Source organism: Chenopodium album, chromosome 14 (genome assembly GCF_948465745.1).
Source record: "Chenopodium album chromosome 14, dcCheAlbu1.1, whole genome shotgun sequence".
In the NCBI taxonomy this organism is placed as follows: Eukaryota; Viridiplantae; Streptophyta; class Magnoliopsida; order Caryophyllales; family Amaranthaceae; genus Chenopodium; species Chenopodium album.
The window spans coordinates 5,336,017-5,348,535 of record NC_137847.1 but is presented as its reverse complement, the minus strand read 5'-3'; the positions used below and the strand labels follow the sequence as shown (position 1 = coordinate 5,348,535).

At 33.7% G+C, this 12,519-nt stretch overlaps 1 protein-coding gene across 1 annotated transcript; it reads right to left on the bottom strand.

Moving 5' to 3' along the window:
* Positions 1-5,420: 5,420 nt before the first annotated feature.
* On the bottom strand, positions 5,421-12,206 carry LOC145578686 (sodium transporter HKT1-like). The gene is made up of 3 exons (XM_081635981.1): positions 11,017-12,206; positions 6,231-6,461; positions 5,421-5,619 (listed from the first exon to the last, which is right to left on the bottom strand). Exons 1-3 carry the CDS (start codon positions 12,204-12,206, stop codon positions 5,421-5,423), a joined length of 1,620 nt encoding a protein of 539 aa, XP_081492107.1.
* Positions 12,207-12,519: the final 313 nt, after the last annotated feature.

Below are 12,519 nucleotides of genomic sequence, written 5' to 3'. Positions count from 1 at the left end.
AATCATAACAACAAAAATGTCCAAACTAAAACAGATAATAAAAAAAAAAAATCCAAACCAGAATCAACTTAACCCAATAATAAAAAACCCAAACCCGATCTGCACCCGACCCGAAGTACTACAAAATATTTCCCGTTGTTAACATAACAATACTCCGTATTTCCCTTCCCATCAAGTGGAGCAAAGAAAGCAGAAAACAAACTCAAAAATGGCGGAATTATTGAGCTTAGGCATTCTCATTGATATTGTTGATGAAGATTGGATGAGAGATACTCTTCCTGATGAAGGTAACTACCCCTGCTTCTCTTTCGACTGTCTTTGCTGATTTGTTTCTTCTTCTATCTTTCTAATCTTTGCCCTATTTTTCTGGGTTTCATTTTGTTTCAGATATTGATTTACCTCCAATTGCTGTTGCTCGAACTGAAGAAGCTGATGAACCCAGTTAGTCTCTCTTCTCTCTTAATCTTTCCGTAATTTATTTAATTGATTAATGATGAATTTGATTTATTTACATCTTTGTTTATACATTTGGGGTTCAAACTTTAAAGAACATCGTAATCTGCAGAATTTTCTGGGTAATTTTGTGTACTTTTATTTTCAATTACTTCTGTAATTCTGCAGAAAATGAATTTAGGGTTTTATTAGGGTTTTTCTTTGATTAGGTATCCAGCATGTTTCATGTAATTTCTGTGTCATTGGATTTATGCATTATGAAGGTTAATTTCTGAACTTTTTAGTTTTGCCTTTTGTAAGAACAATTTGAATTTTTGGTGTATTGGAGATTATTGTTTGGATTGAGGATTAGGAATTTGTATTTGAGTTCTGGTGATATGATTCCTCGGTGGTTATGTGCCCGTGTTTAATTTGAGAGCGCTTGGGGATCATGAGGTACAAAGTGGATACAGTACTTTTTTTGCTTTTGCCATTTTCTAGGAGCATTACATGATTTACATGTAATTGCAGCTCATATTTTACAATCAATACTTCACTAGTATCTCCTTAGGAAAGTTGATTAGGAAGCTCAACTAGTTACTATCAACTGGTTTGTTGATAGTCAAATGCTACTTTAGAATGGACAAGATATTTGACCACGAAACCGGGAGAAAGCAGTTATATGCCTTGACACTTACAAGTAGAATGCATGAAGGAAAGTACAAGGAAGATATAGTTACTTTGTTGAGAGTTGTGTTCAGGGATTAAGGAAATCTATTAACAGAGTGTCCAAAAAGTTCGTTGATAAGGATTAATTTTGGAGTCTTTGGAGAATAATGGTTTCCCTCCACATTTTGTGAGGTTGTGATATTGAGAGTTTGACAAGACATGATCAGATTGGCCGAGGTCTAAGGTTTCTACAAACTTGACGAGTGAGTTTTACAAACATGTTAGAGCTAATCATGCTCTTTAAATCAAGATTAATGACATTGATTAATTTCTGAGTGCATAGATCTAATTTATAGAAAGAGTTTTGCATGTAGCCTTTCCCTAACAACCAGAGGTAAACCTAGTGCATGTGCTGTAAATTTAATGACAGTTGCATACCTTGAACTTTGTAAGCCCTGCCAAAGAAATCCTTGAATGACTGCTAAATCAGAGACAGATTTGTCTCCACCTTTGGCGACAAGTTACAGAGGACAGAGGAGTGAGTGAAGACAGATATTACCGCTATAAATAGACAACTTGAGTCCTGTACTTCGATATAAAGAATATGGTCATGCTATTTAAACAAAGCAAATGCTTCTGATTTACCTTTCACCTACTGGTAACTTGGATAAAAACTCCATTTGTATCCAGAATTTGCAAACCTTGAAGTTATAATTAAACAACAATTTTCAGTTTTTCTGCAAGAAATGAACTTAATATATGTGTGTAAGTAAAAAGGCTTAGGCTATGCAAGGAAATGTTACATATGGAAAATTTTACTTCTACATGTCATTTGTCGTTGAATAAATCATATTCACCCTAAATCTGATATTATTGATATGAAATTAGTGTCTCAGAAATAGGAAATCCCTCTCCCTCTAGTTACAGTGAACAACTGTTTAGTGCTTGGTCCACATGTCATATCATGTGTGAATTGCAATGTGTATAAATGACTTATTGATCTAGTGAGTACTTCAAATCATGTCATGACCAATTGCTACGTTATGATGTTTGGTATTATATCTTAAATAACGTGCTTGTGGAAGTGTCTTCGAAGAATATAATCTTAATTTTATCTATCCTGTTTTGTATTTCTGTACTCTTATTACCAGCAACTACACGATATATAGTACTCGGTAAAAAAAAATTTCACTTTGACCAAATTTGCCTGTAACATTTTTTCATATTGATGTAAAGCAGTAGGGATTATTACTGCTCTCTGAAGGGAATGGCAGTCAGAATGTTGATATCCATGTTATGGTAGCAGCAAAGGCTTCTGAATGTTGTTATGGAGTTGGGTCTTTCTCTCTCTTGTCTGCACTCTTCAAGCTTTGATTGTGAATGAGACCTAGGCTGAACTTTTTGTGCTTTTTAACTTGAGTTTAGTCTTTAGAGCTCAAATCTCACCATCATCAGGTATTAAGGTTTGATGGACTGTGTTACATATTCCAAACATAAATACTTAACTTTTGAGGAATACATTGTCACTGGATGATTGGAGAAGAGCGTAGCGCCAACTAATCTTTATGAACTTAACTTTAAGAACGAGACCTAGGCTGAGCTTTATGTGCTTCTTAACTTAAGAGTTTAGTCTTTAGTGCTCAAATCTCACCATCAACAGGTTTGATGGACTGTGTTACATATTCCTAACATAAATACATAACTTTTGAGGAATACATTGTCACTGGATGATTGGAGAAGAATGTAGCGCCAACTCCCAAATCTTTATGAACTTATGAACTTAACTTTAAGATACGGAGTATAACTTAGGGGAACATCCTGTTTATGTTTCATTCTTTTCCTTCAACAACTTCCAAAACTAGGATCAATCAGTTTTGCTCATTCAGTTACATTAGATTTACTCTCTCAGTGGTTGATTTTGAGCATGCACCAAGGCTCTTAGTCCTAGCGAGCTTGACTTCAAGATATAAGTTTCAACAATGGCCAGGAATTTGATAATTAGTTTTGTTGATCCCTATTACATTTTCGTTTGTCTTGTTTATAAGCTTAAGTTTTTGTTTGAATTCTTAGTTGTGAACTTTGTTGCATATTACTCTTCCATTTTTTTATTTTTGTTTTTGTTTTTTTTTTGGGGGGGGGGGGGGGGGGGTGGTATCTTTCTTTTCTCCTCTAAATATATACAGTACTATGTTCAACAAGTCAAATTTCAGAATCGAGTTTCTGTTACAAGTTTACAACTACTTGATCATGTTTTCTGTAAGAAACTTAAATTCCTCACTCACATTGGAACTTGGAAATAATAACCTTTTTTTTTTTGGTGCATCGCTGCAGATGAAGAAACTCCAGCTGCCGATGGAGATACGTGGCATGACCTTGCGTTGGGTAGACAGTGATTGCAAATTACAGACACTTATGACATGAGCAGCGAAATCAGGATACCGTTTATTAAGAAGTTCATGCAGCAGGCAGTAGATTGACTATGTTTAGTAGTACTATTGTTTATAACCGTGGGAAGAGTTGCAGGGCTCCCGAGTTTGTAAGTTAATCTACTATGCACTCTATTGTTGAAAAGAGTTCCCCTAAAGAAATGTCAATTATCTTGCTTCTAAAAGAGAGGTGGTTAGTCGTTTTCTTCATCTCATTTTTTGGCTTTATTAGTTGTTTTTGCTCTGTACTCTTTATTCTGTTAGTTGATTGCATTACTCAGCTCAATATCATGTGCTGTTGAATTGAACCACCATAAAGCTGTATAACTTCAATGATTTAGGTTATTCATGAGGTTGGACCTACAAATCAAAGAACGGGACTATTGTTCCCTACAAAATTTGGGATTTATTGAGTGTTTGGCTGTTTGTAGCTCAAAATGAATCAGCTTAAAAAAAATAATAATTTGAAATACCGTATTGTTTTCCTTTGTTTGGATCCTTGCTAGAAAGTTCGATAAAAAAGGAGTATGAAGGATATATGGGGAGGGAAAGAGAAGAGATAGATGAGAAGAGAGAAATGATTTTTTTTTTTTTTAGGTCCGTAAGGAGAAGGGCCCTGGAACATCTTACAGGTCCTCCCGCCCCGATTAATGGGCTAGACACTTTAGGAGTAGGGGGGAAGGCTAGAAGGGTAAGGGAATTCTCACCCCCAAAGTGTCACTAGTGGGGTTTGATCCCACAACTTCTTAATTGTGAGATATGAGCTTGTTTGGTAAATGGCTTTTCATTGGCTTTTTCATTTGGTTAAACATCCAAAATTTGTGTTTGGTAAATGGCTTTTTCAAAGCTGGCTTTTAAGCCAAAATGAAAAAGCTACTTGGAGTAGCTTTTGGCTACCTAAGTTACTAATAACATCCAACAACCAATTTTATCAAATATGTTTTTAGACTAATAAAAAGTCAAACAACCAACATAAAAGTCAATATAAACGGCCAGTCAAACCAGCCAATCAAACCAGCCGACAGTCAACAGCCAACAACCAGCAATCAATTGCCAAACAAGGCCATAAAGAAAAATGATTTTGTTTATTTGACAAAAGAAAAATGATTTTGTTGTTTCACACATCGAATAGAATAAATGACGGATTTATGTTCTTCTAACATGCTTACCTATGTATGTATCACGAGAATTGATTTTTCTACTTCATAATTTGATGATTTCTTTTATGAAAGCGTAGTTATTATTAATGCACTCTTTATTATAGAGAACAAGGGATGTTGAAATTAATTTGATAAGCGTGGAAATCATAACTCGTACGAGTACTCCATATTTTTCTTGTGGTGTTCTTGTTAGGAGACTGGGAGTTAACACTTTATAAATCACAAATTGAGGACCCATAAACAAAAAGAAGTGAAAACTGTACAATTTAATTGATTGCTTCTATAGTACATGGTAGTGCCAAAATGCAACAGACTCTTACAATCCTCACATTCTCCTTTCATTATCTCAATGCTTAAGTCTAGGAAATCATAACACACCAGCTTCAGGCTGAATGAAAGGGCCAAAGGGGGTGCTTGGACTTTTCGAGAATTTAACATTCACCTTCTCTGTGACTTTTGTGCACGGGCCTTTGCGCGCTAGGACTTCAGTTTATCTTACAGAAAACATTAGTAGGTTCAAACTTATCATACACCAGGTGTTTTTTTTTTTTTTTTTTTTTTTTTTTTTTTTTTTTTTGGGAAGTATATTACAAGTTACAGCAACAAAAAAAATTCGCAACTCCACCCGATATTGTACTCCATACTCACATAGATAGATTCTAAACATTACGGAATATCTCTTTTATGAGTAAGTAGTAATATATCGGGAGAAATTAAGAATTTTCCGATAGGGTTAGAGAAGCTTCCATGCTTTGCCTCCTTTCAAGCTAAATTTCTTGAGTCTTCCAAAAAACATGACAATAATTAGAATCAATTTCCCTTCATCACTAAAACTCCCAGCAAATCCATACGTTTTGTTTATACAATTTGGATCAGCTTTCAATTGCTTACTACAGCTGTACCCTGTTGAGAACCCAACATTTCCATATGCACTGCCAATTATTGAAATAAACAAACTTCATTATTGACCTAGAATTTTATTTATCATAATTAGAAGTAATCAGAATGATAGGAAATAGATGTCAACTAGCATAGTAGTGTATAATCAGGTCAATATAATCTCTAGAAAGTAATATCGGATTTAAATGCTAACCAATTTTTAAGTGCTAACTTAAGAATATTTTCTTCTTGGATTTTACAAATATTACAATGGTAGCATGTAGTATAGAGCTTTGTGAGGGAACATGATGACCATGTAAAATCTTACAAAAATCACATTGTGGGTGCACCAATTATCTTTGCTATTTAGAACTAATAGTTACAAATATTATTTTTGTTTAAAAATATTTGTTACGAACTTTTCCTAAATAAATTCATCTGCAACTTTTCCAAAATAACCTTTAATTTACGGATTCAATGAATGGGAGAGTGTGAGAGTATGAGATGAAACAATAATTATGAGGGGTTGAGACAATGCGGAGTTTTACTTATTTAGCGAGCAAAATTTCATTACCTTATAAAATTGTTATATTCCGTGATATTATAGATGTTAAATTTGTGTTATATATATATATTTGAAATGATACTTTTTATAAAAACGTACCTAATAACCTCAAATGTGATATTAAAAACGTTGAAATTGAGGGGATCATCAACCATCTTTTGCCTCTCGGTAATACAAATGATGATGATGAATATTGCAAGGTAACTGAGTTGAGAGAAAATGATATTCTTCAAAATCTTTTTATTCTTTTTTTCTTCTTTACATAATATTTGGGCAAATTTTCCTTTCTCATCTTTCTCCGGCAGAAATGAAGTATAAGGGGGAAGATACCTGCATGGTAATAGTACATATGCATGCAAATGTTAATAAAAACACTTAAAATAATCTGTTCTAATTTATGGGTGAAAACGCGCATAAAATATTTCCATCACTAATTAAAATCCCTCACAATGTGTACAAAGTCATTTGAAATAAAACTAGCTTGTACCACACCAAGATAAACACTGAAAAGATACAACCGGTTGTATAATAATCGGTTCTAAATTAGTTGATCAGCTATTATCTTCATATCTGGATTGGAATAATGTTGGAAATATTTTAATTTCTGGTATACAATTAATTCAAGGAATAGGAATATCCGAATATATATGACTAGGATATATGTCTGCCATGAATTGTAATGATCGAAATGATGATCCTATGTTTAAGCTTAACATAAGTCGATCATAATAAAAATAATCAGCTGAAATATTAGGAGGGGATCATGGATCATGTTCATGTCAGTTAGTTATGAATAATTAATTTACTCCAAATTAGTTTTTAAAACAATTATTTAGGAAGCAATGCTATATCGGTCATTTTCAGGGCTCACGGTGAAAAATTAAAAAAGGGTCCCTAAAAAATTGAGACGTATTTCATAAATAATTCTTCGATAAAGTTTCTTGAATGCTGGCCACATGAATTTGAGAGAAGAGGAGAAAAGGGGGCAAGATAAAAACGGTAGGCATGATATGGTGTATTAGTGTGGGTCTGATTAGTAAGAATTAAGTAGGAAAAAATATTAGTAACCCTAATTGAAGAATTTTAAGACTCTGGTTCGCATTACTTGCAGCAAATAGGTATTATTTGTGAGACATAATATATTCCTTTGTTGCAAGTAATGCGAACCGGAAGTAATATAAGAATGGATAGAATATTCCGAACTAGTAGAAGTGAGAAAGAAAGGTTGAGGATGGAGGAGTTTGAGGCTTATAAAAAACAAAAGCACGCCCGGCCTACAAAAAGACAAGTTTATATATACTGATATACTTTTTCAAAGAGGCGGACACCTTAGAAAAAGGCCTTTAACGATCGTTTAAGGTGCTCCTCTTAATAGACAACTCTATTAGGAGGTTATGTGCCTCTCTTAAAAAGAAAAATGATAACCCTACAATTTCGCATGAGCTACACATGTCAAACTTTTGGATGAAGGGGGCAGAGGGAGGATAAAGAATCCCCACTCTACCCCTAAGAACCGCGACTGACAGGGATCGAACCTATAATCTTAAGATTTTAAAGTGAAATCCTTATCAACTACTTACATTCACCAAGCGCTTGATGGTTGTTTGTCTTAATTGGGATTAGACACTAAGACACACACATACTTAATTAGTAATGATGGCTTTATAATAGGAGATTATTATATGATTCGGTTGACCATTACTTATTAGAATAAAGAACTTAAGACGTAACCTACAGGGCCGGCTAAGGGCCTGTGCAAACAGACCCTCAGCACAGGGCCCCGAAATTTTAAGGGCCCAATTTTGCTTGGAGCCCAGTTTTGTGAAAAGAAAAAAAAAAAAAAAAAAAATCAGTTTGCAGCATGTATAGGAATACGTTTACAAATCAATTCTCCGAATCCATCTACTCCATAATTACCTCTGTCAATTTGCAATTCCCATAAATAAACTTTCAATCTTAATAACTCTCCTTTAATAATAAGCCTTTAATTCTCACATTAATACCAAAAAAACATGAAGTTTCCTAGGAGTAAAATACTCCCACGGTTCACCTTCCTCTTTTAATGGTTATATTTTTTTTATTCAAATCCTCTTTTAATGGTTATTATTTTTTTTATTCAAATCCTCTTTCAATGGTTAGTTATATGTTAAACAAATTTTTCCATACACCAAAAATTGGATTAATCATTGTTTACTCGGTAAAAGATCAAAACCCATTCAATGAATCAGTCATATTACTCATATATAAGGTATGTGTTATTTACTCTGTCTTTTTCCCCAATACTTTGATTTGCTTTGAGCTTATTTTTACATTTTTAAGTAAAAAGTAAAAGAAATCGGTAACCTGTAATTGTGATAAGCGGCAATGGAGCTTTCAATATTTCGAAGGTGAACACTTGCTAATTAAACTAATAGCTTGTTTCTATCAATTTTTTTACAAGTTTTTTCTATTATTTTTTTACCTTCATTTATTAATTTAATTAATAATTACATACGTTATTAATTTGGTATTAATTATACATCTAAGAAATTTTCATAGATGAGTTAAAAAAAATTGTACTGTATCTTTTTATTAGGGCCCAATTTTTAGGATTAGAACAGGGCCCCGAAAATGTTTGGGACGGCCCTGGTAACCTAGGCAGATAATATATGGTACAACGAGTCAACGACTATGTTTAGAGTACGATCGTTTATTACCTAGGACGACGACAATCATTATTCAATAGAGACAAAATTTGTGCTTAAATAATGTTTTATATTAAACATTATTACATCCTCTTAAGATTATTAAATTAGTCTTCCAAATCATGTCCCATCCGAGATTGCTTTGTATGTATTATTGGATAATCTATCTCTTAATTAATCTAATGCACCTTCCTTCGATCGATTAAAAATTTTCATAAGAAAATAAATAAATAAAGTCTTTCATCATAAAATATAGGGTAATGATATATGTGAGCTCTTTAAAAATACAAATACTACCTCCGGTTCTTGTTACTTGCAACTTTCAGAGACATTGCGGACTCCTAGGCAAAAGATCCTAAGCATGTTTATTGAAAGATAAGAGTATATACTTAAGTATTAATCCAACTAAAAAAAAAACAAATTCAACCAAATTTAAAATAAATAACCCACCACCACCAGCAACACCTAGTTGTACATAAATCACCCACCAGGCCACCACCACCACCTACCACCGAACCCAGCAAACCCAACACCGATGACCCCCATACCCAACGACCCAAGCACCGACGAACCCAGCAACCACCGAATCTAGCACCGTCGAACCCACTAACCTACTAACCCAGCAACCAGCAACGACCCAAACCACGACCCCACCTAACTCAACGATCTCAGCAACGACCCAAACCACGACCCCACCTAACTCAACGATCTTAGCCACGACCACACCCAACACAGACGACCCCCGAACCCACCGATCTAAGCCGCAACTGACGACCCCCGAACCCATGACCCGTGACGACCCCCGAACCCACCAATCTAACACCGATGACCCCCGAATCCACGACCCACCAAACCCACCGATCTAAGCCACAACCCACCAAACCCTCCGCAGCAACCCATTGAACCCACCGACCTCAGTAACCAACAAACCCCGACGATTTGGAACACCGACGATATGAAACATCAACATACCCACCTTGAGAATGGGGTTGGAGGAGGAGAGAGAAAAAAATTTGGGGATGAGAGTAATTTAATTAAGGTTGGGGTTTAATTTAATATAATCAAATTTGTAGTTTAATAAGGTTGATTAAAAAAAAAGTAAGGGTAAAATGGTAAATTTAACCCTAAAAACTTACCATAAAAGGAAAGAAAAACAAATGTTGCAAGTAATGTAAACCATCCAAAAATGGCAAAAGTTGCAAGTAACAAAAATCGGAGATAGTAAGTATTTGATAGTATTGATACGGAGTATCTTTTATAATTTAATGCAAGTATTGTATAAATTTAAGAATGTATGACAAAATCATACATATGTCGTTTCAAAAAAAAAAAAAAAATCATACATATGCATATATAATCTAGTTTTAGAATATAATATAAATGAATAAGAGTCTAGGAAAATCAATATTCAACATTTCAACTAACATCCTCAAATAAAGACCACTAATATTTAACCTACCTCTTATTACTGGTTTTAATATTGACTAAAAGCAATTCATTACTTAATTTTCTATATTCCTTGACAAGGGACAAACAACTAGCCTTATGTCATATTTTGGAATGAATTTTTAAAGTCCAATTAATAATTATGGATGTGTTGGGAGATGTACATGGCTTGAATAGAGTAACTATATTATTACGTTGTTTAAGGTGCTACTCACTTAACAAGCTTTTGGAGTTCGAATCTTGTCAAATGAAAATGTTTGAGATGGAAATTCTCTTAGTTTCTCCCTACCCTCAATGTTCTAACAAGTGTTTGACCAATAAATAATGGATTAAAAAACTGTGAAAATATTAAAACTAGATATGGTTATTTAAATACTCGAATAAAGAAAATAATTTTTTTAAAAAAGAATACAACTAAACAAATGAATAGTATAAAACTAAGGTAAAAGAATGAACGAACGAACGGTTGTTTCTAAATATTCAACTCACTTACAATAAACTCCTGAATTGAATTAAAATTTTCCTAATCATAGTATTATACCATATCTATAAAATTACTCAATTTCAATCCTAAATAATAAACTAAATTAAATCCCACACTAAGCCATGTACCTTAACGTACAACAATAATATACATGCACATGCATCATAGCTTAGCAACCAACATGTTATCAATAATATACTTGGTATTGTATACTAAGAACAATAATCAATAAAAATAAAGAATATATATAATAGAGAGGAAGAAAACTAACATCATCACGACGAACAAGACCAGAATTGCTGGGGCAATTTTGGATATATCAACAATGCTTTCACCTGTATGCCTTGAATTTATACACACGAATAAAATCCCCACTAATTTTTGATAAACATTAAGGCCATTTAATCCGTCAAAACCCCATTCCATAGCACAAAATAATATAAATTGCACGCATATAAATCCCAAAACTGACACAACTAAAAGTTTACAGTGCTTGCTAGGAAGCAAGTGATGGAATCCGATATCTTTTGAATTTCTCATCAAATACTTGGCCTCGTCTTTTTTACCAATCTTGCTTAAAACCCAAATCAAAAATCGAAGAAAAGATGGGAATAGAGTGTTTCCAAGGAGAACTTGAGGGATTAGTATCAATAAAAGACCGGTATTTTGGCTAAAAACTTGCATGTTTTCATTTGTAGGAATGAATCCACAACTTGCAAAAGTTGAGACTATAGTAAAAATTGAAAAGGTGAATTTTTTAAGACCTTTTTTCTCAAGAACATTTTTAGCACTTGAAATAACATTGACGTAAATAAGTACCATAGAAATTCCTAGGACATGAACTGTGAGTAAATAAGCCAAAACTATGAAACCTAGAACCCTAACTGACTTGGATTTTATGAGAAAATCTATTTCTGATTTTGTTTTCTCCATAGTTGAAGTTTCTTGAGGTAATGATGGTTGTACAATGACTCCTAACTCAAAACTTTCAGGTGGGAGTGGAAGGCTAGCCACGGAATTGACTCTACTTCTTACATGGGAGGGTGTATATTTGAGCTTGGAGGCCGAAAAATGGAGACCAACCATGGAGGTAAATACTTCACCTCCTATGAACATTAAAATCGTAATAACAATTAGTTGTGAATTCGTAAATACCTCCATTTCCATGGTAGACATACTAGAAACCGTTATGGCTGATACTGAGGTGAAGAACAAATCTAGATCTTCTGTCGTGATAGGGTTGGTTGTTTTGGAGGTAAGACTTTTTAAAATCAAGAACCCAAAACTTGATGCAATAATGAAGTAACTTACCTCTATCAAGAAATGGGTAACATGAGAAATAATAAAATCATAGATTCTTGAGGATATCCAACATATGGATGTAATTAGATAGACAAAACCTAGGTATAGAAAACTATGAAAATGTTTAAATTTTTCCACTATAAAGTTAAATCTCAACATCTTTTAGATATTGATCTAGTAAGAGGATTTTGGTTTTGGAAGAAAATGTATGGTGGTTTTGGAAATCTTGAACATTTAGTGGCCTTTTTATAAAGGACAACTTCCTAGGTACGAATATCTCATTATACAAGCATTATGCCATTATTGTTATTATTTTTTTCGATCATGATGCATGAAGTCCTATCCTTGATTTGTATATAAAAAATATACTTTATGAGTAATGCATGATATGTGCATTAGGGTGCACCCGGTTAATTAAAAAAAAAGGCGGAAAGAACATTCTCTTGTTTAGAAAAGAACATTCAGGTGTGTT

Coding starts and splice junctions, on each gene's coding strand:
- LOC145578686 (XM_081635981.1), bottom strand. CDS start 12,206: ATGTTGAGATTTAACTTTATAGTGGAAAAATTTAAACATTTTCATAGT. Junction 6,462..11,016: donor GTCTTGTTCGTCGTGATGAT/GTTAGTTTTCTT, acceptor ATTACCATGCAG/GTATCTTCCCCCTTATACTT. Junction 5,620..6,230: donor ATCACATTTGAGGTTATTAG/GTACGTTTTTAT, acceptor AATAATTGGCAG/TGCATATGGAAATGTTGGGT.